The sequence below is a fragment of the Aulostomus chinensis genome, chromosome 11, assembly GCF_037954235.1.
Source record: "Aulostomus chinensis isolate RoL2024-O1b breed Wild chromosome 11, RoL_Achi_v1.0, whole genome shotgun sequence".
NCBI lineage: Eukaryota > Metazoa > Chordata > Actinopteri > Syngnathiformes > Aulostomidae > Aulostomus > Aulostomus chinensis.
The window spans coordinates 20,350,414-20,374,206 of record NC_141330.1 but is presented as its reverse complement, the minus strand read 5'-3'; the positions used below and the strand labels follow the sequence as shown (position 1 = coordinate 20,374,206).

The window sequence follows — 23,793 nt, the reverse complement described above, 5'->3', positions numbered from 1 at the left end:
TATTTTATTTTATGTTATATTATGTTATTTTGTTATGTTATGTTGTAATATGTTACTTTATGTTATATTATTTTATGTTCTGTTCTGTTCTGTTCTATTGTTATGTTAGGTTATGTTATTTTATGTTATGTTTTGTTGTTTTGTTGTTTTATGTTATGTTATTTTATGTTGTTATGTTATATTATGTTTTTATGTTGGTATTTTATGTTATTTTATGTTATGTTATGTTATTTTATGTTGTTATGTTATATTACGTTTTTATGTTATTTTATTTTATGTTATGTTATTTTATTTTATGTTATTTTATGTTATTTTGTGTTGTTATGTTATATTATGTCATTTCATGTTATGTTATGTTATGTTATTTTATGTTATGTTATGTTATGAAAATCAATGTGAGTTGACCACTCTGACCTGTTTAAGTGACATTTTGACCACTAGGGGGCAGTGGAAAAAATAGTTAGACAACCAGCACACGGATGCTCTCTCGCTTGTGTTGTTTTATTTCATGTTATGTTGAGCTATTTTATTTTATTTCTGTTATGTTTTGCTATTTTATGTTATGTTACATTATGTTGTTATTTTATGTTATGTTATATTATGTTATTTTGTTATGTTATGTTGTCATATGTTACTTCATGTTATGTTATTTTATGTTCTGTTCTGTTATATTATTTTATGTTCTGTTATATCATGTAATTTTGTTATGTGATGTTGTAATATGTTACTTTATGTTCTGTTCTGTTCCATTATTTTATGTTATTTTCTGTTCTGTTCTATTGTTATGTTGTTTTATGTTATGATATTTTATGTTGTTATGTTATATTATGTTTTATGTTCTTATTTTATGTTATTCTGTTATGTTATGTTATTTTATGTTGTTATGTTATATTACGTTTTTATGATGTTATTTTATGTTATTTCATGTTATGTTATTTTATTTTGTTATTTTACGTCATGTTATATTATGTTTTATGTTGTTTTTTATGTTAAGTTATTTCATGTAATATTGGTATTTGATGTTGTGCTATGTTTTTATTTGATGTTGTGAATTTTGATGTTATGATTTTTTCATGTTATGTTATTTGATTTTATGTTATTTTATGTTATTTTATGTTATGTTATTTGATTTTATGTTATTTTGTGTTATGTTGTAATTTTATGTTATTTGATGTTATTTTATGTTATGTTATGTTATGTTATGTTTTGTTGTTTTATGTTATGTTATTTTATGTTGTTATGTTATAATACGTTTTTAAGATGTTATTTTATGTTATTTCATGTTATGTTATTTTATTTTGTTATTTCATGTCATGTCATATTATGTTTTATGTTGTTTTTATGTTATGTTGTTTCATGTTATATTGTTATTTGATATTATGTTATGTTTTTATTTGATGTTGTGTTATTTGATGTTATGATTTTTTCATGTTATGTTATTTGATGTTATTTAATTTTATTTTATTTTATGTGATGTTATTTTATTTTATGTAATTTTATGTTATTTTATTTTATTTTATGTTATGTTACTTTATTTTATGTTATTTTATGTTGTTATGTTATTTAATTTTATGTTATTTTATGTTATGTTAAGTTATGTTATGAATATCAATGTTAGTTGATTTTTCTCAGACCAGTTTAGGTGACATTTTGACCACTAGGGGCAGTGGAAAAAATAGTTAAACAACCAGCACACGGATGCTCTCTTGCTTGTGTTGTTTTATTTTATGTTATGTTGAGCTGTTTTATTTTATTTATGTTATGTTTTGCTATTTTATGTTATGTTACGTTATGTTGTTATTTTATGTTATGTTATATTATGTTATTTTGTTATGTTATGTTGTAATATGTTACTTTATGTTATATTACTTTATGTTCTGTTCTGTTCTGTTATATTATTTTATGTTATTTTATGTTCTGTTCTGTTCTATTGTTATGTTAGGTTATGTTATTTTATGTTATGTTTTTTATGTTTTGTTGTTTTATGTTATGTTATTTTATGTTGTTATGTTATATTATGTTTTTATGTTATTTTATGTTATTTTATGCTATGTTATGTTATTTTATGTTGTTATGTTATATTACATTTTTATGTTGTTATTTTTTATGTCATGTTATTTTATTTTATGTTATTTTATGTTGTTATGTTATTTTATGTTGTTATGTTATATTATGTTATTTTATGTTATTCTATATTATGTTATGTTATGTTATTCTATGTTATGTTATGTTAAGTTATGTTATGAATATCAATGTTAGTTGATTTTTCTCAGACCAGTTTAGGTGACATTTTGACCACTAGGTGCAGTGGAAAAAATAGTTCAACAACCAGCACACGGATGCTCTCTCGCTTGTGTTCTTTTATTTTATGTTATGTTGAGCTTTTTTATTTTATTTATCTTATGTTTTGCTATTTTATGTTATTTTACGTTATGTTGTTATTTTATGTTATGTTATATAATGTTATTTTGTTATGTTATGTTGAAATATGTTATTTTATGTTTTGTTGTTTTATGTTATGTTATTTTATGTTCTGTTCTGTTCTATTGTTGTTAGGTTATGTTATTTTATGTTATGTTATTTTATGTTTTGTTGTTTTATGTTATGTTATTTTATATTGTTATGTTATATTATGTTTTTATGTTGTTATTTTATGTTATGTTATGTTATGTTATTTTATGTTGTTATGTTATATTACGTTTTTATGTTATTTTATTTTTTTGTTATTTTATGTTGTTATTTTATGTTGTTATTTTATGTTGTTATGTTATATTATTTTATGTTATTCTATGTTTTGCTATGTTATGTTATGTTATGTTATGTTATGTTATGTTATGTTATGGTATGTTATGGTATGTTATGAATATCAATGTTAGGCGATTTTTCTCAGACCAGTTTAAGTGACATTTTGACCACTAGGGGGCAGTGGAAAAAATAGTTAGACAACCAGCACACGGATGCTCTCTCGCTTGTGTTCTTTTATTTTATGTTATGTTGAGTTATTTTATTTTATTTATGTTATGTTAATGTATATTATGTTATTTTGTTATGTTATGTTGTAATATGTTACTTTATGTATGTTATTTTATGTTGTTATGTTAAATTATCTTTTTATGTTGTTATTTTACGTTATTTAATTTTATGTTCTGTTATGTTACGTTGAGTTAATTCATTTTATTAATTTTATGTTCTTTTGTTGTGTTATTTTATGTTATGTTATTTTATGTTTTTTATGTTGTTATTTTATGTTATGTTATGTTATTATATTGTTATTTTGTGTTAGTTTTCTGTAATGTTATTATGTTATTATTTTATGTTGTTATATTATATTATGTTTTTATGTTGTTATTTTGTCTTATTTTATGTTATGTTATTTTATGCTGTTATGTTATATTGTGTTCTTAAGTTGTTATTTTGTGTTATGTTATGTTATGTTATGTTATGAATATCAATGTTAGTTGATTTTTCTCAGACCTGTTTAAGTGACATTTTGACCACTAGGGGGCAGTGGAAATAATAGTTAGACAACTAGCACACGGATGCTCTCTCGCTTCTGTTCTGTTATTTAATGTTAATTTATTTGATGTTCTGTTATTTTATGTTATGTTGAGTTATTTTATTTTATTTATGTTATGTTATGCTATTTTTTGTTATGTTATTTTATTTGATGTTCTGTTATTTTATGTTGTTAGGGTCAGGGTGAAGGGTTAGGGTTCGGGCAGTGGAAATGATAGTGGGACAACAAGTACACAGATGCTCTATTTACACATTCGTTACAGTGCAATATAATTAAAATTCAAATCTACTATTTAACTTGTCTTTATGGTCTCCGTCAACTCTCAAGGATGTATTGTTTTGATATTAACTTAGCTCCAAATCACTGGATAGAGTTCTCATCCAGAGATTCACAACTGATGTGTCACATTTTTTAATTTGCCCCAACAGTCATAATTATTATGTCCCTTTGAAGGTTGCATAATTCAAACTGGTGGAGCAAAATAACCCTCAACTGAATGATATGAACTTTATACGATACCTTGGTCAAGGCCATGTATTGATTTGTTCATGAAATCCAAACAGAATAAGCTCCCTCCTGGATCAGCAATAGTTTAGAATAGGATCTTTTTGTTTATCAATTTTAAAGACTGCTCCTTTCTCAGATTTGCAAATAGCTGATGTTTTCAACTTTGTCTCATGTAAGAGATGTAACTGATTTGCAGTTTTGAGATTGGTGAGATAGTTTAGTATCTTTGTTCTCTTGGCCCGTGATTTAATATCATGGGAACGAAGGCTTGGGAATACAAACAAAAAAAAATCGTAGGAGTAGTCAAATCTGTGAGAAAAGTTTGATGCAACAGCTCCTGGTAACTGTAACACAGCGCCCCCAGCAGGGTCTAATAATTAAGGCTCCAAAGGCTGCCGGGATCAGCCTTCTGCTGACATGAGTCCTCGTGTACTTCAAAGTTCTATATTGACAAATAACACTGCAGGGTTACTTCCAGAAATGTAGACTTGTTTGTTGAGCACCCCTGGAGGAAGACATTTGTCGCCTGAGATCTGACAACGGAGCTGCATGAGGCACTTGTTTCACTTTGCCTTAAAGCTGACTAGAGGGTTTTTGGTTTTTTTTTACTTTATGAGCCACAAGCTCTCTACAAGTAGCTCAGAAGCTCATGATGGGTTTCCAGTTGGCAGGAAGTCATAATGAAATCAGTTAATTGTTTCCAAGTCCTGACTGCTGACAGCTTCTTTGACTCTTCACTGCTCACATCTGAACTCAGAACAAAAACCTCTCATGACAAAAGCTGCAGGTCCATGCAGAGCTGAAACCCTGTCCATCTACGTGTGCTGCACAGATTCCACAACCAGTCTCTGGTAACTTATCGCCACATCATGTGTGCATGTGACTTTAATTCATCCATAGCGACCCACCTCCTCCTCACAACCACCCAAATACCTACGTTCATTTGCCGTTGTTAAATTCAAGGACTGAGAGAAAGATCAGGACAAAATTTGACTGAATGTTTTAATTAAATATAATCATAGATACAATTAACATACATTCCAATAAATTAATGTTCACGAGGCCCAGCGCTCCTGATGCCCCCTCATCTCTGTTTTTGAGCTCTCCCAACATGCATCATGCAGGCTTGAAGAGTCAGTGCTCCACGTCTGCACATAAATGAAATGTCACATTTTCACATGCAGGCGATTATTTTTTAGGGAGCCCAAAGTTTTGAAGAGTTTTTTTCATGTTACAAAAAAAAAGAAGAAGAATTTAATGACAATTAATAGTGATTTACGCTTTTCATGTTGATCACTCCAAATGTTTGTTCATGACATAATCATAGAGGTTTTAAGTAGGGCCCGATCGATGTGGATTATTTCGGGGTCAATGCTGATTTCAATATTAGGGAATAAAAAATTCCAATAACTGATATGTCAGCTGATTCGTTTTTTTCTTTCTTTTTTTTTTTTTTTACATTTTTCATTAAAAAAATGACAAAATACCTGTGTTTGATGGCTTGGGTAAAGTTCCAAACACTTGTTACGAAGATTTAAATTGAAGGGCAACACTTGCTATCATCTCAGTAAACATGAGGAAGTCTCTCTGACAGTACCAACGTTTACAAAGTAATTCATTTGTTGAAATAGATTTAATGGTAGGGCTGCAAGTGGTGTGTGTTACTTTCCTCAACACCGCATTTCACTTCATCATTTCATCTGATTGACGTTGTTCACCTTGTTGAAGCTAAAACGCGTTGACGAACAATTATCAGCGTAGACAAATAAAAGAAGCAGAACGGTTTGTGATCAAGAACGGCAGTGCAGTCACGTCAAAAGACCACATGAAGGGATAATGAAAGGTCGTCACCCTCAACGCCAATCTGATGAGGACCTTTTACCACGCATGCACTGAGAGCCTGCTAACATGCCGCATAACAGCGCCGCCGACAGGAAGACGCTCCAGAGGGTCACAAAGGAAGCACAGAAAATTGTTGGCTGCCCTCTCCGCCTGACATTTACACCTTCCGTTGCCTCAGCAGAGCATAAAACATTGTCAAGGACACATCCCATCCAGGTTCTTTCATGTTTGAGCTGTTGCCCTCTGGCAGGCGCGACAGGCGCATCAACGCACGCACAAATAAACTTAACAACAGTTTTTCCCCCAGAGCCACAACCACCCTGAACTCTCGTGTGCTCTGAGACTGCACCATCACAAGACACGTGTGCAGTGTATTTGAACTGTCCACATTTTGAAACTGACTATGCTGCATATTTGAAACTGACGTCTGTGTGAATGATGTGACATTTGAAATGACGTGTATTATTTCTGGCATTTGTATTGTAAATTGTTTGGACTTATTGGCACTTCAAAGGAGCAGCTTGACAATACAGGCTTTTCTATTCTGTTCTAAGTATTTAGAAATATATTAATTTTAAATGAAATTTGAATTTTTGTACATGGTGAAATATGTCATCGCGTCTAGTTTAGCTCATTTATGAACTAAAGTTAACAATTTGAATACATATACTCAGTTTCTATTGACATTTATCAAAAAGGCTTTCAAGTTCAACAGCGATCATTCTGATAAGATGAATGAGGAACTGTTTGTATAAATTTCGCTGTAAATTAGTCATTATCACACCAGGTTCTTCAAGGATTTAAGAGATATTTCGGACTCCTCCAGCTTTATTTCACACATAAAAACCCCGCAGGTTTTGGTGGCCATGGTTGCAAAACCTTAGCGCTTTGATTTATTTGCTGAAGCACAGACGATATTAAGTCATGAAATATTTGAGAAGCAGCAAGATCCCGAAGCATCATCAAACTTCTGTTATGAACAACTACAGGCCAACATCAGTATGTTAAATGACTGATTGTTTTTGCTCTTGTTGATGCACATCATCCTTTCTGAGCTGCTATTGTCAGACCCACGCTTTGCCATGTGCTGCATCGTTTCAGGTGGTAGTCACCACCGCTGACAACGCGTCACTTAGCAGGAATACTTGATACATTTACAGTCAGGGATCTCCTTCCTTGTTTACTTTGATTACAGCATAAGAATAACACCAAATGCACTTATCATGTAATTGGATGATTCAACAGAGAAGCTACTTCCTCATTCGCACAGGTTTGGGAAATGTCTAAATTGCATGTTGTTAACAGTAGGTTCCACACAGCAGGAGGCATAACACACTGTGTATGTATGGAGGGTTTTGATTGTAAAGAATGTGGAAAATTGAATCGCTGTCTGGTTTTAGCTGCTGTGTTTTATCCTTGTCAAGTCCACGTTACTGGGAACAGAATCTCTAATTAGTCTGGAGAAGTTCTTCGATTTTAAGCTGACCAGATCTACAGGTCGCAATCAACATTTTCATGTTAATGAAACCCTCAAAAATATGAACGCTTTCATTCAATTTGATAATAAATAAACGTCACCGATTGTTTGTCGTGAATTTGTTTGTCGTGTGTTCATGTGCGCTTTAGCAAGGATGGTTTTAGGAGCTGAGGAGGAGGTGTGAGTACTGGGGTGAGTCATGTGATGCATGGAAGTCTCTTTTTACTGTTGGGCCAGTTGAATAATTGATGCTGAAGATAACTTTATCAGAATGAGCAGCCAGAGAAATATCATTTATCCTTTCTTAATACTTTTGTTTGGTAAGTTTGCAGGTATTTTTACCACAAACATCAGTACTAAATCATTTTAGGAAAAAAGTCAGCTGGTTCCAAAACAATTGTTGATGGGCGTTGAGGTCAATTTCAAGTTAAAGTGCACGAAGACGTGAATCTGAATCAGCACGATATTCTGCAGATTTAATGAGAACCCTGTTTATCAGGCGGAAATATTACAGCTCAGCTTACAAGAACTACTCAACTTTATGTGATTAATGTTAATAACACAGTCATTACATTTGGTACTTGTGCGTGTGTGTGTGTGTGTGTGTGTTGGAGAGAGAGAGAGAGTGAGTGACAAGGATAGAGAGAGAGTGAGAGGGAGAGAGAGAAAGGGAGGGAGAGAGAGAAAGAGAGAGAGAGAGAGAGAGACGTATGAATTTATAATTGCCAGTGTCACAGTGCCACTACTTCAGTCTCCACCACCCATGACTCAAGCTGGTCTCAAGAAATCACGCTGAAGGTGAGGAAAAGCATTTTTGAAGCAACATCTAGGGAATTTTCAACTTCCCTCGATGATTTTCTGACTCCTGCTGGAAATCTGTTCAACGCAAGATATTATTCAAACTACAATACCTACAATCCTTCATCGCTGAGTCCATTTCTTCACTGCTGATATCAATGTGTAGTTGCTGGATTAGATGGAGAGCTCGCACGCGAACTGACATGTAATTGGGATTTAGCTCAGGAGCAGCTGCCTGGTAATCAGAAAGTCACTGGTTCATACTCCAGCTCCTCCAGGCTTCGTGTTTCCTGGTTTATACAGGGAGGTTTTTGCCTTCAGGGGTCCTCCTAAATCTGTGCTCAGTTTTGGACTTCAAGGTTCAATGATCATTTTGATCAGAGAGTTCTGCTGATGGGCCCTCCTCTAATTGTCTTCAGCATCCCTACATTTCATTCTTTTTCCTCCTCCTGGAAAGTACCCATCTCATTGCTGCACTGACGCTGAGACAGACTGATTTCAGGTCATTTAGATTGTCGAATTATCAGAAAAGCAAATGTCAGAGTGCTGACAGCAGAGTAATGATAGAATAATGATGTTTCATGACTTTTCCAGTGTTGTCCCTGGACACCTTTACACATCACGATGTATTCCTGTCTACTCTTTGCTGCTCTCTGTGTCGGCTGCCTGGCATCACGTAAGAAGTTCACCATTCTTAGACTTTCACATCTGACTGTAACTGAGATCTTTGTATGTAGTTTTTGAATTGAGTAATGAAGTATTTTTTTAATTCTACAGCGAACATGGAGTACTACTCCTACTCCGAGGATGTTGGAGGACGTAGAGGTTCCCCCTTCTCCACAGAGGGGCAGGGTCGGGTCACAGCCATCAGGGTTTGGGAGATCAACAGTCAGTACATCACAGGGTCAGTCTCTCCTCTCTGTTCATCACAGTACCAGTCTAACATTTTACTGTGATCATCAGTCTTCCTGTCTTTGCTGGTTAACAGTGTGTTTTCTCTCTGCTCTCTTGCAGCATCCAGCTGCGCTACAATTACATTTGGTCTGAAAGAGTTGGTCGCGAGGTTAATGAACCAACGGAAATAGAACTGTTTGATGGAGAGACCATTGTTCAGGTAGGAGATTCCCTGATAGGGATATGTTTTCAATAAAACCCTTTCTTACTGATAGTTCCTCATTTTTTTGGGCATTTAAATATCTTAATTTGAAATGTCTAATTTAATCTAGCTCTACATTTATACTTGTTAATTGTAGTACATATATTTTCTTATAAAGTTGTAGCATTTCTCTTTTGAAGGGATGGTACTGCATTATTATTATTGATTTATCGAGGACTGACTGCTTCAGTCTGCTCACGTTGTCTTGTGTGTCTCAGGTTTCTGGTAAATACTCTTCCAGCTACATCTATCAGCTGATATTTGTGACCTCAATGGGAAGGTCTCTGATCGTCGGCCAGCCAACACAGGTCCTAATCTTAATGTTTGTGACATTCAGCTGGACTAAAACTTTGGTCATGTAGTAACTTCTGATGTTGCGTTACAGTTCTCCTTCAACTTCTACCCAGCCCACGAGATGGCGGAGCTCAGACTGCTGAGCGGTAAAGTCAGAAGACGTGGGATTACCTCACTGGGAGCTCACTGGGGAGCGGTGGACCTGGATGGATACAACAACACTGACATTGGTCTGCATTAAAATAAGTCTCTGATTAATAATAATCCAGTAATGATCAATAGTCATTCGATGGAGAGAGTCAGAGTTGCTCAGTTTACCTGCTTGTGAAAAGGTTACTGAAGCAAGCATCTATTGCGCATTTCGCACAAATTTCAAGAAAATATTACAGTGAAATAATTTTGCTCTTTTTTTCAAAGTGTCATTTTTTTTTATAAGAAATGCTAAGTTTAAGAATATTAAGACATATGAGTGGATTTCCTATGTATCTATAAAGGATAGACAAACGTGACACATGTTAAACCTGCATCTTTGCAGGCACATTACTCGTGAAAATATCTGGATTGTTTTAAAACCTTTTTATCATTACTGTGGCCATGATACATACCTCATGAAATACCATAACAAACACATTTTTTTTTACAATACTTCTCAAGTAATATATGTATAAATAAATAAATAAAATTTTAAAATGCCTTCTCTGTTTACACATATATTTTGGATTCTTTAGACCTTGTCCTGAATGTGCATCTGGCGGCGGTGCGAGTTGCCGCCATGATCCTTCACAGATATGAGGAATAGGAATTCATGACACAGGCCATGTCACAAGAGTTGCTGCAGCCACAACAAGAAGCAGAGCTGTAACAACCTCACTAGCTGAAGTCGATCTGACCATCACCAGTATGTGCATTTACTGAAGTGAATGGCTGGCGACGGCACCAAAGAATTTGTTGCATTATGAACACATTTTTAATGACAGTAATTATGCACTCCTTGTGTCCCACGACATGCATTGAACCTAGGTTACAGAAACTGCTTTAGGAGTCACAGGACACACCGGAAATGACATCATCAAGCTGCTTGCTAACACAATGGATGGCTGACACGTAAGTCCTCTTCATATTTTCCAGTCTATTGAGATATTCCATCTTTATACAATTCTGTTATAAGATTAAAAATACAACCTAATTAAAAAGTTTTGCGTGACATTCAGAAACCACAGCAAAACTTCCTGTCTGAGGTAATTCAATGTGAAGGTGATTTTCAAAATAAAGAAGACAAGTCTAGTAGTAGAGTATTTATTGTTTGACAGTACAGTCTGTTCTGAAGAATAGAACACTTTTGAAGAAAAGAACACTTTCAGGCCCTGAACACAAAACTTATCCCCCCCCCCCTTTTTTTTTGTCAAAATAAGCAGCTGAATTCCCTGTCTCTTTGCTACTGTTACAGCTTTTGCCTTTTTTTTAAAGAGAAAGTTAGCATGAATATATGTGCTTCTTACATTTACAATGTAATAATTCCCATTTGGAAATGACCACAAACCAAAAAAAACAAATCAATATTCTGTACATTAATATTGCCCTAAAGAAGGATTACTGTTTGGAATAAGTTACAGTACATTCAGATGATTCAACTGACACACTAAAGAGCACACACACAAACACACACACACAAAGCAGATCCTTGTTGAATCAATCATAAATACTGTGTGTTGTCCGATTGTTTTCCTGCTTCTCCACATCACTGTAAGCCTTTGGAAACTGTTTCCATTGTTTTCAATGGGAAAAGTGACAACAATAATAAAATAGACTGTCCAACAAAAATATGAGCTTTCAAAAATATAAAACAAGCAAATATACTTCAGCTAATTGTGTACAATGAATATTCAGTTATCAATCTGCTCCCAGTTATATATATATACACACATATATATATATACACATATATATATGTATATATATATACACACATATATATATGTATATATATATACACATATATATGTATATATATATACACACATATATATATGTATATATATACACACATATATATATATATACACATATATATGTATATATATACACATATATATGTATATATATACACATATATATATGTATATATATACACACACACATATATATACATATATGTATGTGTATATATATATATATATATGCTATTAGTCATTTGTATCCAAATAACATTGTTATTAAGGTATTCAGCAAAACAAGTTATCCATTCATCCAGTGTCTTCTAATGTCCACCCTTAAAGCCCCAGACCTGCTTATCACAAGATGGACATGTTTTATCACGCCATCAGGTGTTTATGGGGACTGAAGTCAGCACGAGACTCCCAAGCAACTCGATGATGCCATAGATGTCCTGAGGATGAACTTAAGGTCATCAATAGCAAACTTCTCATCAGCTACAAACTTTATCAGTGCTTTAAAACATTGGAAAATATACTTTTTATTTTATATATATTTATATATTCCTCACAGACTTCACCCACATGTTAGTTTGATTAAAACTCCATAAACTATGTGTTGTCAGTTTGTTTGGATGTGACGCAGATTTAATCACAGCAAAAAAGCAAAATGTGAAATTATTTGTAAGACAGAGACACTTCAGTTCTGTGTGGTTCCACACATTCTTTATGCGGGTGTTACTTTGGTTTTGAGAATCACTTTAGGGAGTAACCATTTAATTTATTTAAAACAAAACAAAACAATTCAATCAGACTTTTTTTTTTTTAAATAACAGGTTCAGCTCCCTCTGCACTTTCTTCTACATCTTGCTGTGAGGGTTGTAGAGATGTAACTATGTCGTCGGAGTACAATCAAGGTTCCAAAAACAATTTTTAAAAAATTTGGTGCATCACAGTAGTCACAGTGTTCCAGCAGCTGCTCTGCATCAATGTGCTACATGTTGCCTGTGGAATCTAAAAACAATCTTTACACAAACAGGACAAAAGCAAGGAGTCAGACTCATATTAGCTTATTTGGGGCCAATTCAGCAGGTTCAAATGCAAAATTAATTTCCATATATTCGATCCCGACAGCATGTGACCTAAGAACAGACTCATTAAAATATTACATTCCTAATAAATGCAAACCCATAGTTTAATGAGAAATGGTACAGTATTGTCAGCCGTATTTAGGCACAGAAGAACATTCGATCACAGTGAAAGCACACTTTAAAGACCCAATCCAGATTACATACACAAGGAGAAAAATAATTGCAGTTGAAAAAATAATCTCAAACGCGAATACTAATGTCACTCAATTTCATGTAACAAGTGCAATGCAGATTAATAAATGCTTACCATGACAATTCAGATATTTAAAAGGACCAGTGTGTAAGAGTTAGAGGGATGTTTTTGTTGAGATTGGATAGAATACGAACATTCTTATTCATGTATTTGTACATTTGTACTTATTTGACGTCATCGTGTTCTCAGGGAGCAGGTTCCTCTTTCTACAGTAGCCCACAAAGGACAAACAAATCCCTCCTCGACTTTTCAGTTTGTTTCCTTATTTTAAATGTCATACTTGGTTACATGTTTGCTTGCTGTACATTATTGAAGCCGTGTCCTCCCCTATATAGACAAGAAAAGGGTGTTTCTTATTCATCCAGACCTCAGTTCATTCTTCATTATCTCCGGTTTTGTTATTTTGAGAAATTTGAGAAGTTGCCTGTCATACATTAATGACCCCTGCAAGCTACCATAGCTATTCCAAAAGGAGAAGTTAAACACAAACTGTGACTAGATCCTGCACACTGGTCGTTTAAAAATGGGAGAAATTCTACAATATTGGCACAAATATCGCATTTAAAAGGCATAATGAGCAGATTTCCCCCCAAAAGAGGATTGGGATAAAGAGTAGCACAGTGCCACCCATTCTACCTTTAAATGTCTTGTCCCATTTAGCAAATAGGAAATAAATCAACAACATAATCACAACCTGGACATTTTGTTTATGGTACTACCTGGCATTAAAGACTTTCTTGCGATTTCCAAATATCTTAGTAAAGGCTCTGGTAAGTCATAATGTGCTAGTCCAGCTAGCTGGGGGATAGCAGACTTTAATTTTACTATGAGTGAAATGTGCAAAGCTAGTAAATGACCCGTAATACAGCACTTTCTTAAAGTGACAGGAATATCTGCTTCTGTAAAAGAAAAACAATCATATCCAGGCTAGTAGCTTCTCTCCAGTAGTGCAGGCTGAGAGGGAGTGTTCTGGCTCTGGCGTACTTCCTCCAGATTGGGCCTTTAATATGATACTGTACTGTATATGACAGTATATTGTATTTACAATACACTCTTACAATAGAAACAAGGGAAGGCAACATACTCCATCAATACTCTGGCCTTACAGTATATAACACAGTGTATCAGAGTCAGCAACAACAATCACCAACATTTCATCAGCTCGTATCGATCACTGCGTCCATTCTGTGGAAACTGAAGGATGTTTATTTTAATTGTGTACTTGATCTTGGACATATATTTGTATGCACGTACATTTGCTGTAATGGCGTGTGTGGTACTATGCTGTCTGTGGACTGTATTAGGGGTTAAAATGTTCAAGTATTACCAAATTATGTCATAGTCTCATCACTGTTGAGTTGTTCGTTGCGTGTTGGTTCATGCGGCCTGTTTGTAGCTCTGGCTTGTCTGTGTTTTGTTGTCAGTAGTGAGAATGTTTCCAGGGTTTGTAAAGTCTGTGGTGTGTGTGCAGTTGTTGTGTGTTTTGTTTGTAGTTTTTCTTTGTCGTGTGTATCCACTGTGTGTTGCGTTTGCATTGTATGTGGTATGAGTATCTCTGTACTGGGGGGCAACCCTGGATCTTTCATTGCCATACTGGCTCCTACCATGGCAGGATAACTTCGATTTCTTCTCAGTCCTGCATTCAAACCTGGAAGGCCCCCACCCAGGGCACTGTTTGCTAGGCCAGTAGAAACAAAAGGGGCTAAGAGATTACTTCCAGGAGAGCCAGAAGCCACATTAGGCGTGAGAGTGCGGAAACTTTTCAGTTTGTCCACAAGTCTCAGGTTTAACATGTCCGTTTGGCTTTCCTCATCTGCCTGGCCCCCTCGCTCCCTCTCTGCCTCCCCCAGTACTTCCCTAAGGATAGTGCGTGCCGGCTTGGAGGCGAGGAAAGTGTCATAGTAGGGTGGGTCATCATTGGTAGGGCTGAACTGAAAAACTGGGTATGAAGAAGTACACGAGGCAGATTTGGGGAGGGACCGAGGGGAATTGGGTGGAGTGGAGGGCTGGAGGAGGGTATTTGGGTGTTTCGCAAACCATCTGTCTTCAGCCTCCCCTGATGTGGTGCTGCACCTCTGTGGCTGTTCTCCTGTCACGGGCGTTGTTGCACCACTCATGTCCAACCCTCTGTCCCAGCTGCGGGGATTGTACACTGATGCAGAGATCCCATGCTCAAGCAGGAGGCGCACAAGGCCAAGGGAGGTGCTGGTGGTCTTGGTGGAGTCTCTTAGGTTGGTGGAGGACTCAGCTAAGGATAGCGAAAGAGAGAGGCGGCGTGGAGTGCAGCTGGGAGTGTATGAGGGTGTGTGCGGAGCAGAGAAGTGTATAGGAGAGGAAGAGGTGGAGGGGGTTCCGATGCAAGAGCTACTCTGACAGGACACCACAGCTGGGCTGGAGATCCAGGAGTGAAAAAGGGGTGTGGGAGGAAATAGGGGGAGGAACAGAGTCAGAAACAAGAAGACATGAGTTATTACCACTTACTAATAATATCAACATCATTCTCTCATCACGATGCAAGAATTAAACCTTTTCTTGTTTTGGCAAATGAAATCTGCTGATCAATTTATGTATCATCACATCGACTGAGAAACACAGACTCAGTGTTATTAGTCATCAACAACTCCACTACAACATTTATCACACACTAAATTAGTGATTAGAGGCTCTGACATGGTGACATGAAACACAGCGCTCTAACATAAGGCCTTCCGATCTTACAACTTGCATCTGACAGGATTTATTTGGAGCTGGAGCTGGTTCAGGTCCCCCCCCCCTCCCCAAGACCTTCAGATGGTAACACGCGCTTAAAAGCATAGTCAACAGGGATTGGAAGTCCTCTCTTCATTAAACGCTGGCCTGGCCTAGTGTAACTGATACAGAATCAGCCAGTAGCCAGCAGCCACTTTTATCCCTGTGTATTTAACTTTTGAGACAGTTTTATTGTGTGCCCCAGTACTGGCACGACTTCAGCTATGCTAACTAGTAGTCAGCCGTTTGGTGAGTGTCCAGAGTCCGGAGAAGGGTGAAGCAAAGGGGATCAATCTGCTTCTCTAACACTGAAAAAAATGGACAATAAATAAAAACAGATAGGAGGTACAGCCTGTATGTGATCTCTTGTTATCCCAACTACCACATCAGGGCACCTGAGCCAGCTCCATCCTATATGGAAGTAAGATCCATAAAGCTGGGACAAACTGTTTTGGTTATTTATTAATACTCATCCAAAAGATTTGATCAAGCTGAAATTTAAGGAGTTAGATGTTAATTAGTGATTTGAGTTAAAAGTTGAGTTTGGAAAGCACAACTGAAGGCAACTTTAAATGACCATTTTCCCTTAAAATACGGTTGATAAATTGCCGCTGTCACCACCACTGCCCTCTAACCCACAAAGAAGTTAGCGCCAACCACTTCTGTTATTTGTACACACACCCACAATCTTAAATCAAGTACTCCCATGCATTGCCTCACCCATGTGCAACCCAGAAGGTGCACTCAATGGGTCTGCTCTACGCCGGCCATGACAACCACATGATACAACCCCACTTCCTCTTCCTCATCACATGACCTGCCAAGGCCAATCAGACAGCAGGAACAGTGGGTAAGATTGGCTACTTGATTAACACAATGGAGACTTTGGTTGAAGTTATAGCCACTTAATGTTGTGTTTTGTGTGTGTCTGCAATATACACAGTTCACTACTCATTCAGATGTCCATCATACACAGCTAGGAAAACAAAATATATCTGCAGACAGACTACGACAGTAATTCAAAGTGTTTTCAAGTCATTACTGAGATTTAATTTTACCTGGGGGACACAGAGGTCAGCTGATCAGAGGGGTGGAGAATCCTGCAGGTGGTGAAGGTGTATGTTGAGCTAGTGTGGGACATACACTTCCCTGGGAAATTGACTGGAGAAGAGGATAGACAGGGAGTAGAACAGAGGGGGAGGTTGTTAGAATTCAGGCAAATGGCACCAAACGATACTAAAACAGTATGCAAAGTGGAGAAAAGTGGCCCATAATTAGAGGATAAACCCGAAGCAGAAGTACCAGCATGCATCTGTGCCCTCATGTTTGAAACTGTGATCAAATTTGGCTAATAAATAAAGATACCAGACAGTTTTTATGTTAAAGCATTCCGTTTGGAGAAAAGCAGGAAAGATCAGTGTGAGTGCAGCTGAAGGTGACCAAACATCAAGGTCAGCTCCAATATTAACCTGCCCTGCGTGTCATGCCTTCATGTGACTTGGACAGCTGCTCTAATAACACCTGATATACATGGTCACATTCTGAGTCTGAGCCAAGACACTTCTGTGTGCATGTGTTTGTGAAGTCAGAGAGGATTAAACATCACCAGTACCAGACAGAAGAGTATTTTCTGAGCTTTCTATCATTTTCAACCACACTTTTTCAACTCAACAGGAAGAATCTGAACGAGAATGAGATGAGAGAGACTCGTGAAAAACACCTTGAAGGGCTCATCAGGCATCACAACAGATGGAGAATGAAGTGCAATTGGCTGAAAGGAAGCAAAGTGTGGCAGGGAAAGAAAGTATGAGCCAAGGAGGGAGAAGTTGTAATGAAATCAATAACAGAAAAAAATAGTACTCTGCTTTGATGGGGTTCGATGGCTGCACGCTCAGGGACTGCCGGTGGGATGGATGTGTGTGCACATGATCGAACAGGAGGGGTGTCACAATAGGGTATTGAGATGTCCGGTGAATGCCTTCCCTAAACCCCCTCCCCCCTCCCCCCTCCCTGACATTCCCATTCTTCAGAGCTGAAAAAGAGTGGTGGGTGGGGAGGGTGGAGGAATGCTCTGACACCAGCTAAAAGGCTCCCTCACCAGGCATGTGGTCCACTGTGCTGGCCTGCAAGGCCTGGAGCTCCTTTAGGTCCACGTGCCCATTCATCTCAGAAGAAGATGAGGAGGGTGGGCTTGAGGAGGGAAGGGGCATGATGGCAACAAGTCCATCTTTTCCCTGAATTGGCTCTCTCAGCCCGCACGTTTCTTCACGCAATATTCCTGATTGGCTACAGTCATCAGCGTTGAAATTTTTGTTGAAACAGATAGGGGGAGAAGAGGTAGAGTACAAAAGATCCAAGGTAGCTGAACCCTCGCCTGACAAGCCTGACAAGCCTGCCAAAGAGTCACATGACACTTCATCTTCCTCCGGTTGGTCCAGTTGCCAGCTGTCTTCCTGTTCCTGCTCGTGTGCTAAAGTGCGGAAGCCCTTGGTGACCACACCTGGACGATGATCCAGCAGAGCGCCCATGTGTGGTTGAGCCAACTGCTGCCATGCATGAAGTGTGGCAGAACCTAGAGAAAAAAAACAGAAAGTTGTTTCCTTAATCCATGCTAAAATAATCCCTACCACAAATCTATCTACCTGAATCGATATGTTGTCCTCAAATCTGTTTTACATGCCAACATTTATACCGGTTTGCTATTAAAATGCTTTTACTAATTTGACCTGAAGGGCATTTAAAGACTCAACATTCATCATAGATTCAGTCTAAACATTTACCACAAGCTGGGTGGCAGGGTTCAATGTCTTATTCAACTCTATTCATACCATTTTGTAGGAGTAAAGATCAAATGCAAAAGAAAGCCACACTACTCTACCACAGCTACAAATCAGAAGCTCAATACGGTTGCGTATTGAATCCAAAAACCATCTGATCATGTGTGTTTATGCAAATATACACTTGTATATACATACGTACATTAAATGTTAATTCTATGTTTAAATGTGCGAAGGTAATTTAAATATCTCAGCTGTTTACTGCCAGTCATTATACGCAAAAACACAGACACACACCGTACGTGTCACACACATGTAGGTAGACAGTCACATATTACAAAATAACTCCTCTTGCAGCGGCAGCGAGACATTTTGTTGACTACTAGTTAGGTGTCCTTGTGCTTTACACAGTATCTCATTTCAAGTCCAATGAAAGGTTCCTTTCTCATGTGGTGGATGTTGTTTCAGGGATGTCAGTGTAACAGAAAGAATGAGAGAAAAGGAAGGTGAGAAAATTAGTCGGATTTTATTCAAGAAATCATCTGCAAAGAAAACTGGAGGACAGAACCGAAAAGGAGGAGCACAGACAAAAACAGAGTTGAAGAAAAGAGGCAAAGAAATGTAATGTGTAAGGGAACAGTACAAACTGAGGCACTGATGAAGCTGTCTGTACCTCCACTCACCCTACTGATGCATTTGTTTGTGTAAATTATAGCGCCACATGATCTGAATTTACTATATTATAATGCAAAAAGAAAAATGAGATGATGAAAAGATGTATTGTGCATTTCTAATATAACTAACAATCATTAGACTTAAAATCAAGCACTACCGGCAGTTTTACATTTTGCTTCTCACGGTTGTGAACAGCAGGTGGTGCCATTGTACAGGAAATTTCACCGTGTTTGTTCAAACGGTTACATTTGAAAAGAAATGTAAGCTTTAACTAGATATTGTAAAATTGCATTTCAACAAAAAAAAAGTTTTCAGCTGTTGGTGATGAAATGACTTATGTAACACAATAAACAGTGTTTTTTTTTTTATTTTATCTTGTGTAAAAATATATATTAGACAGAAAATATATCACATCACCAACATGTAATACATGGAGCAAATAACTTTTCTAAGATTAAAAATGGCGTCTCATAAGACAGTGTGCAATGACGAATGTTTCAAATGAAAATTCCCATTTAAAGCAACACATACTTAACGCCAAACCTGAGTAAAATGATCACTTTTTGTGATTTATGTTAAACCAGGGAACATTCACAATGAACTATCTAATATTAAATCTTTCTATGCAATAGATAGTCCATAAATTGTTGTGTTCAATCTCTCCAAAGTAAGAAATACTATTAAATAGAGAACAAATTTAGATAAAAAGGTAACGTTATTAGGTGTAGGTTCCTTTAGAAGCCCTGCACATTCTCCTGTGTTCTAGATTTCAAACCAGCAACGTGGCTGTGTGTGTCTGAAGTAAAAGGAGTGCTGCAGGTTCATACTGCTCTCCTGTTGTTCTAAAACCTCCATCAGACCTGGGATGGAGGTCGGTGGAGCTCCGAAATGAAGCTGGGAACTCCTACGGCGACTAAGCTCCATCATACTGGAGCTCCTCTGTGGGATTTTAGGATTATATGAGGCACTTATAAAGATTCTGGACCTAGTAGGGTTATGAAAAATTAGGTATTGATTTTGTGGGGGAACACTTTGCCCTTGTGATTGGGACTGGGACATTTGACTGCAACTTAGGGGAGCATGGAAACAGATTTGATTTGTTTTGATTTGATGCTCTGGGTTTTTTTTGGAATTCTCATTTGCATTGTACAAAATGATGAGATTATGATTCTCCTTTTCATTATCATGTGGAGGATTAGAGGGCTTGTGGAGCTGAGAAGAATAATCACCTTCTAGTGGCTTTACAATCTGCAGCTTCTCTGGCAGGTATGATCTTGCAGTGAACGAGTATCCTGACCAGACGCTCCCAAAGGACGGATGTGAGCACAGTGACAACAGGCTCTCCGTTGGCGTCCCTGGGCCTTCGCTACCTTCCCCACCTCCTTTTTCATCCTCTTTGGCCAGGTAAGCCAGCTTTCTTTCCCTCTCCTCTTCAAAGAAGCGTTTTTCTGAGAGGTAGTTGTCACGGCGAAGAGACAGACGGCGCAGGGCTGCCTCCAAGTCCCTGCTGCCTGGGGTCCCTGGGGTTCCAGGGGGACGCTTGTTAGAATCCTCTGACCTGGAGGAAGTGCCACAGTGAGCCAAGTTAGGACCCTGTGACATTATGACCATGAAAAAAATTCACCAAGAAGTTCTCAATACTGTTTTGAAAATCCCTCCATCCATTTTCTACTGCTTGTCCTGTTAAGGGTGGGCGGGGGGGCTGGAGCCTATCCCAGCAGCTTTCGGCCGAGAGGCGAGGTTCACCCTGGATGGGTCACCAGTCCATCACAGGGCCAACACATAGACTGGTTCATGGGAGGGGACTGCAAATGGTTGCCTGTCTCTGCCATCCAGTCCCCCATCAAGCTGGCTTGCTCTCCCTGCCTCCCTTGCCTACCAGAAGCTTCCTTCTTCAGCTGTTATTATCATTTCCATGTTTCCCACTTTTTGTATTATCAACTGTTTTCTTGTCTGCAACAGCATCTATTGCACGTCTGTCCATCCTTGGTCTCTCCAATTTTTCCCTGTTAAAAGGGTTTTCTATGGAGTTTTTCCTCAGTCGATGTGAGGGTCCAAGGACAGAGGATGTTGCTATGATGCCATGTAAAGCCCTTTGAGACAAACTGTTTGTGAAAACGGGCTCTACAAATAAAATTAACTTGCCTTGCCATTCACACCCAAAGACACGCCTACGGTCAATTTAGAGTATCAATCAGCCTCGTCCCCTCTTGATGTCTTTGGACAGTGGAAGGAAGCTGGAGTACCAGAGAGAACCCACACAGGAACAGGGAGAACATGCAAACTCCACACAGAAAGATCCCGTACCCGAGCCGTAACTCGAACCTGGAACCTTCTTGGTGGGAGGCGACAGTGCTAACCACTGCACCACCATGCTGCCCTGTTTTGAAAATGTTAAAAAAAAATTATTGAAGACATTTTTTCAAGGTTTAAAAAGCTTTAAAAAAGTTTTTAAAAATAGGGTAGCAGAGTCTAAACCTTAGGCACACTCACCTCACTGTAAGGACTTACACATAATGCTTATATAATTAAAACGCATCAATGCAGCAAACTAGGAAGATTAAGAAAGACAGAAATGATTTAGGAAACATTATTTTATCCATTGTCTTCCGCTTGTTCCTATTAAGGGTTGCACGGGGGCTGGAGCCTATCCCAGCGTCAACGGGCGAGAGGCGGGGTTCACCCTGGACAGGTCGGAAGACATTATTTTATTTTCAGAGTATTTTCTATGCTGAAAGTTTTAACTCATAATTCCAAGAAATGAGAGCTCTCTCTTAATTATGTTTAGACCCTCATCAACAAAATGCTATGCACAATTTTGCAAGAACCCTTTTATGAATGAGGCCCAGGTTTCTCCTCCTGCAGTGTTTCTTTAGATGTCACTCATACCAGACTTTTTTTTTTTTACTTGCACATCCCATGGTTGTGTAGTGGTGATAGTAATATTGACAAATTGCTAGTGATTGATATTTTAAAACTTTTAAAGTTGATACTCTTGGGTTTTATCACCTTAGTAACTGCTTCTAACCAGAAATCCAAACGTACGCGCCACTGTTAAACCACACATAATGAAAACGTCGACAGTGAGACTGATTACTTGTAATGCCAAAAACGCCCGATCAGCCTGCATCTGAAGATGATTTGAAGTTAGACCCAAACACTAAATGATAAAATCTTAAATACTTGTCTAGAGACTCAAATGGTTCTTACCCATCGTCTGGAGTCTCAAGAATACAGCTTGTCCTATTGTCCAGGATAATCCCGCTTCCTGTCTCGCTGCCATATATGGAGTTGGAGCGCGGCGTGCCCACCCTGCTGGAGCGCCCCGAGGTGAAGCATGACATCTGATTGGAGCCTGGGATGTTTAGGGGGGAGGGGGCTAGCGGTGAACGCTGTTGACGCATCAGGTTTAGATTTTTCACCGTCTGGAACACCCGCTTTGGGTGCATTCTGGAGGAAAAAGTGTAACAGACTTTTAATACGTAAATTTTGAATGAATTCTAAGGCTGATGAGAAGATGAAGAACTTTGTTTGGTGAGCCAGGGGAATGTGTGAACATACCTTTGCTCCTCTACATCTGGGTCATCCATCTGAAGTTCCTTCCTCATGGTGCCCTCGATTTCTGCTGCCAGAGAGTCCTGAAGAAGGACAGATAGATGATGTTGATAAATGTGAGTCCTGTAATCAACATTGTGTGATAGTTTCAGAGATAGTCTCCCCTTCACTCTCCCTTGCTCACCAATGGAAACAATCCCAGTGAATGGAACCGCCTCTGAGTGTTAAGTGGTAGAGTTTTATTTCGCAGGTTCTTCAGTTCCTCCTGAGCCTCATGAAGCATCTCCATACATTCTGCATACTTATCTTGCAACTCTCGCAGCTGTTGAAGTGGAGAGGAAAGGTCAAGAGACAAAATACAGGAGAACACTTAAGACAATAAAGAGGTGTCTCTAACAAAGAGGTTATTTGTTTGCTGTTTGTCTGTCCACCAGGCAAATGCTGCACACAATGGAGGCATTGATTTGCATCACATTTGCTTTGGAAATGGGAGTTCAGTGGGAATATATACTAGTATGGTGATCCAGATAGCTTATCCTTAACTTCTGTCCATTCCAAAATGGTTTTGAGGGGCTCCTCCCTCACACACTTAATCACAAGGTTGTGCTGTAATTGTCGCAGAACATGCCTAAAATGTGCTTCTACTGTGATGCAGATGATATGTGCAGTGTTTTAACGCTATACTGATATTGTATCCTCAAGCAGTTTGTTATGGATTCAATCTTCAAAAAGCAGCCAGTGCAGAAAGGCCCCTTGGTACCTCAGCAGTGAGTTGTCGCTGGGCATCTTTGGCTGCTCCTAAGTGCTGAGTGAGCTCTTCATTCTCCACTGCATACTTCAAAATCAAAATATATATAAGGGAATTATTGATATGATATCTTAATGACATATTGGAAAAACGTGAGATGCTTGAGGGCTTCCATACCAGCTTGGCCTTCTTCTGCAGGTCTACGATCTGGGAGAGGAGGTGTGTGATCTCCTCCTGCTGTCTGGAGGCGTCCTCAGACTTCCTTGCCAGCTCTTCAGCCAGAGAGGATATTTGTAAATTTGCATCACCTGGGAATATTAACAGGTGTTCAGAAAAAACAAAAAACTGCCCGAAAAGAAGCTTCATTTGTGAGTGAACAAGTAGTTAATCACTTAATTAAAGGTAACAAGAGTCTGGTTTGTGA

General features: G+C 37.8%; 2 protein-coding genes across 8 annotated transcripts in view; one reads left to right on the top strand and one right to left on the bottom strand.

Annotated features, from left to right (window-relative positions):
- The first annotated feature begins 8,765 nt into the window (after positions 1–8,765).
- LOC147253738 (zymogen granule membrane protein 16-like) lies at positions 8,766–10,390 on the top strand. Its single transcript, XM_086218929.1, has 6 exons — positions 8,766–8,817; positions 8,919–9,045; positions 9,156–9,255; positions 9,516–9,605; positions 9,683–9,821; positions 10,320–10,390. Exons 1-6 carry the CDS (start codon positions 8,766–8,768, stop codon positions 10,388–10,390), a joined length of 579 nt encoding a protein of 192 aa, XP_086075055.1.
- A 1,338-nt stretch (positions 10,391–11,728) lies between these two features.
- Positions 11,729–23,793, bottom strand: part of trak1a (trafficking protein, kinesin binding 1a) — a 46,086-nt gene continuing 34,021 nt past the window's right edge. For 4 of the 7 annotated variants that reach the window (XM_086219010.1, XM_086219015.1, XM_086219011.1 and 1 more), the window contains 9 exons: positions 23,547–23,677; positions 23,382–23,456; positions 22,806–22,943; positions 22,628–22,704; positions 22,277–22,516; positions 20,296–20,624; positions 17,713–18,186; positions 16,673–16,775; positions 11,730–15,257 (listed from right to left, as the gene is read on the bottom strand). In XM_086219010.1, coding sequence (XP_086075136.1) covers positions 14,198–15,257; positions 16,673–16,775; positions 17,713–18,186; positions 20,296–20,624; positions 22,277–22,516; positions 22,628–22,704; positions 22,806–22,943; positions 23,382–23,456; positions 23,547–23,677 — 2,627 coding nt within the window. In that variant the 3' untranslated portion in view covers positions 11,730–14,197. Of the gene's footprint in view, positions 15,258–16,334; positions 16,432–16,672; positions 16,776–17,712; positions 18,187–20,295; positions 20,625–22,276; positions 22,517–22,627; positions 22,705–22,805; positions 22,944–23,381; positions 23,457–23,546; positions 23,678–23,793 lie in introns of all 7 variants that reach the window. The other 3 variants (XM_086219014.1, XM_086219013.1, XM_086219016.1) reach the window with 2 other exon arrangements.